We start from the raw sequence: 3,656 nt of genomic DNA on the forward strand, positions 1-3,656 counted from the left end.
AACAAAGTTAAAAAAAAATTTAAAAAAAAAAAAAAAAAAAAAAGTTAGGGGAACCCCACCTACAAACTTGATGGTTTTCTATGATCCCCTCAGTTTCTAGAAACAGAAATCATTCTGTGCTTTTCTATATTTAATTTTACATCCATATTTTTGGGGTTTTTTTCTGCACACACACACTCTACTTCTCCATATCTGGTATGTTTAAAACTGGTAGGTTTTTTATGTGTTTTGTTTTCTAGGTCATCTCTCCTTAGATCTCTTCTGCAGCCCGAATCTGTACGACTAGATTGGTTGTGCTTGGCAGTTTCTCATGATGCACCCCAAAGAGCAAATACAGTAGATGTGGAAGGAAATCCTAGGTAAAGTAGGGTTCACCCAAGGTCCTGAGTGCAGCAAAAAGCTTTAACGGGTCTGCAGGCTTTTGGCTTGGATTTTGTATGACAGTTTGGATGTCACTGAATCCTTCAAGCATTTTGCATATTGCAGAGTTCAGCAGAAGCAACCAAAGGATTAAATAACTTTATCTGTAATGCTTTTCAGAGTGACTGCTCTACCGAGACTACAGTGTTTCATTCATTTTTCCTTCTCTCTTTTCACATACCTGCCTTTCTCGTAAAGAGAACATAATGTTTGAAGAAAACCATTAATGCTTTAAAACGGAATTTCTCATCTTCTAGGCCACGATCGCATTTGTTTACTTGGGGCTACAACCAGCTCATTCTGCTTTTGATTAAACTCCCAGCTGATTTTGTTACAAAAGAGAAGATGGCTGACATCTGTAAATCACATGGGTAAGAAGAAAACTTGGTAATTCTTAATACTTGGTTAGTTGGTATTCTGACCCCAAAAAGATACAAATGAAAACGACCCATCTGCTCCTTACTTGGACAGGTTTTATCTAAAAACCTTTCCTGTTTTGAGGATGAATATTGAGGATCCAATTTAATGTACCAAATACCACTTGTGGCTAAGGGGGATTCCCCGTGTCCCCACTCTGCAGTGATTTCTGGCATTCAAGAAATTCCATTGCTTTTGTCTTCACTGATATTTAAATAAGCATTTAATTACTGTTGACTTTAGTTTAGACTATTTGATTCCTGGAAATCTTTACTCTCTTATTCAAGATTTTGGCCTGGATATCTTATTCTCTGTCTGGAGCTGGATAGAAGAATAGAAGCCTTTACTAATATTGCTCATTTGGATGATTTGAGCCTGTTGAATGGAGAAGATGGTTAGTGAGTCTTAAGCTGTTTAAACATACTTCTGTAATATAGGAACTGCCCTTATTATATACTGATTTAGTTTGACCGAAGTCAAGTTGAACTTTTATTTTTTTGAAGTGTTTTGGTAGCATAACTGTGTAGTGCAGCATATTTGAAACATATAAATGGGTGTTACACTCTTGTATCTTCACACTGTGCTTTGTGAAATCAGTTGTGCTAGAAAATGCTTAAAAGTTCAAGAATGTAGAGCTGTTTATCAGCTGGGAGTAAAAGCTACACTTGGTGTTGTAGTTAGAGGAATAGCTAGCCTCCCTGCACAGCACAAAACTCCCCCCGCTACACATGCGCACTCACAAAGTTACGATGAGCAAAGCATTGTATCACATGGCAGAACTTAGAAGAAAATTCCTAGTAGCCCTAAGATGGACAAAACAATTCTTTGTCTCTTGACTTAATCCAAAGCCTTAAATACTGAACTATTGTGAAGCTTTGTGTGTAGTTCACCACTGAATCAGTCAAGGCAGTACACTTCTATACACAATTTGCTTGTTGATAATGCTTGATTTCCTTAAATCTTCACAGAGAAAAACAGAATAGCTAGCTTCCCAGTACTTAAGTACTGATATATTTAAAATAGTAGACTTAGAATAATCCTTGTTTTACAAATAATGTAACAAACTCATTTTACATCTAGGTTCCATTCCAGAGACCATAGAAGAATGGAAGTTTCTTCTGCATCTTGCACAAAGTCACAGCACAGCTTTCCACCACCATGGCCCAGAGAATGGGAACACTGTCAGCAATGGTAGCCCGAGCTGCCCAGACTGCATCACTGTGGAAAACGTAGCTCTCTTACTGGCAAAGGCCATTGGCCCAAATCGTGCCTTGCCTCTCTTGCAGGAGTGTGGCTTGACACTAGAATTGTCTGAGAGATTTACTGATGTCTGTGAGATACTGAGAATTGCTGAGAAAAGGCAAAGGTAAGATGACACGTCAACAGAAGATCCATGTACGCACCCTATTCATTTTGGATCTTCTTGGTGCTTTAAACTTTATTTTCAGTTAACAAAAAGATGAAATACTTCACATTTTTACCTTGGATTTTAAACTCGGCTGAAAGCTTTTCTATTATTTAAGAGCTATGTATTGTGCAATATAGGCATTTTAAAATGGAAAACGAGGAAACAGGAAATCGTACATTAAAGATGTATGTGAAGGAGATTCTCTGAAGGGGATATCGGTCTTGCTGAGTCCTGCACAGACTCAGATCTCGTCTATCCCTTCCAGAGAAGGCATGTATGGTGATGTCATGATGTTACTTCTGAAGTACAATTGCATTTTTTACAAACTTTTATTTAAAAAGCAAAGCAAAACTCTGTTGTTCTGTTGTTAGTTTTTTTTAACTGTTTGACCTTTTTTTTTTTTCTTCTTCTTTCCCCCCCTTTGCTTTAATTGCAGAGCGCTGATTCAGTCCATGTTGGAAAGGTGTGACCGGTTTCTGTGGTCTCAGCAAGCATAGAAAACAACTTGAAAAACTTTGGGAACATTTTTTACTGTAATGATTGTATATTAAAGTGCCTCTTAAACATAACAGGCTCGTAAAGAAATGAACTCCTGTCTAAAAGTTCAGTTATATTGAGCCAGTCTCCATCTGGCAGGTATCTGACCGGGAACTGTTGACGGTTCTTCCTTATTCCTTTGGAGATGAGTTTTGAACTCTAGAACTTAAATCAAAACAGTCCAGTATTTATCCTGAAATTAAGCTCACAGATTTCTGAGATGAAAATTCCTGAATTTATTTTCTGAGTCTATATGACTTAAGTGTTAAGGATATGAGCCCCTAAGTATTAAATTATGGTGTATAAAATTGTTTGTTTGTTTGCAAACATGAGAAGCCATTACTCGGATATATCTAAACCCGTATTTGTTTAATTTTCCTGTAAATGATATTGATGTTTTCAAGTTACTGTAAAAGTGCTTGTTATGATACTTTTTTTTCCTCTCTTAAATTATATGGACTGGTCTTGCCCAATTGAAATGCATTAATTGAGCCAAGTCTTAAAATGGGAGGGAAGTATTTTTCAGGAGTGGGTTAATGGTTATGAATGCTGATTAACAGAAGAACTTGTTAAATGAACTCACTGTTAAACTATAAGCATGATATTTCTAAATTGCCCATATCTATTTGTGCAACATGACTATAGACATCAGTCATGATATTTCAACAAACTTTACAACAATGGAATTAGAATCACAGAATCATAGAATAGTTTAGGTTGGAAAAGACCCTTAAGATCATCGAGTCCAACCGTAAACCTAACACTGCCATGTCCACCACTAAGCCGTGTCCCTAAGCACCACATCTACATGGCTTTTAAATACCTCCAGGGATGGTGACTCAACCACTTCCCTGGGCAGCCTGTTCCAATGCTT

At 37.1% G+C, this 3,656-nt stretch overlaps 1 protein-coding gene across 2 annotated transcripts in view; it reads left to right on the forward strand.

The window, feature by feature from the left end:
* Positions 1-3,209, forward strand: part of HPS5 (HPS5, biogenesis of lysosomal organelles complex 2 subunit 2) — a 20,742-nt gene extending 17,533 nt beyond the window's left edge. For both annotated transcript variants that reach the window (XM_009288764.2, XM_009288765.1), the window contains 5 exons: positions 240-359; positions 678-791; positions 1,125-1,231; positions 1,918-2,203; positions 2,682-3,209. In XM_009288764.2, coding sequence (XP_009287039.1) covers positions 240-359; positions 678-791; positions 1,125-1,231; positions 1,918-2,203; positions 2,682-2,742 — 688 coding nt within the window. In that variant the 3' untranslated portion in view covers positions 2,743-3,209. The remainder of the gene's footprint in view (positions 1-239; positions 360-677; positions 792-1,124; positions 1,232-1,917; positions 2,204-2,681) is intronic.
* The last annotated feature ends 447 nt before the right edge of the window (positions 3,210-3,656 follow it).

The sequence above is a fragment of the Aptenodytes forsteri genome, unplaced genomic scaffold (genome assembly GCF_000699145.1).
Source record: "Aptenodytes forsteri isolate BGI_AS27 unplaced genomic scaffold, ASM69914v1 Scaffold8, whole genome shotgun sequence".
Taxonomy (NCBI): domain Eukaryota; kingdom Metazoa; phylum Chordata; class Aves; order Sphenisciformes; family Spheniscidae; genus Aptenodytes; species Aptenodytes forsteri.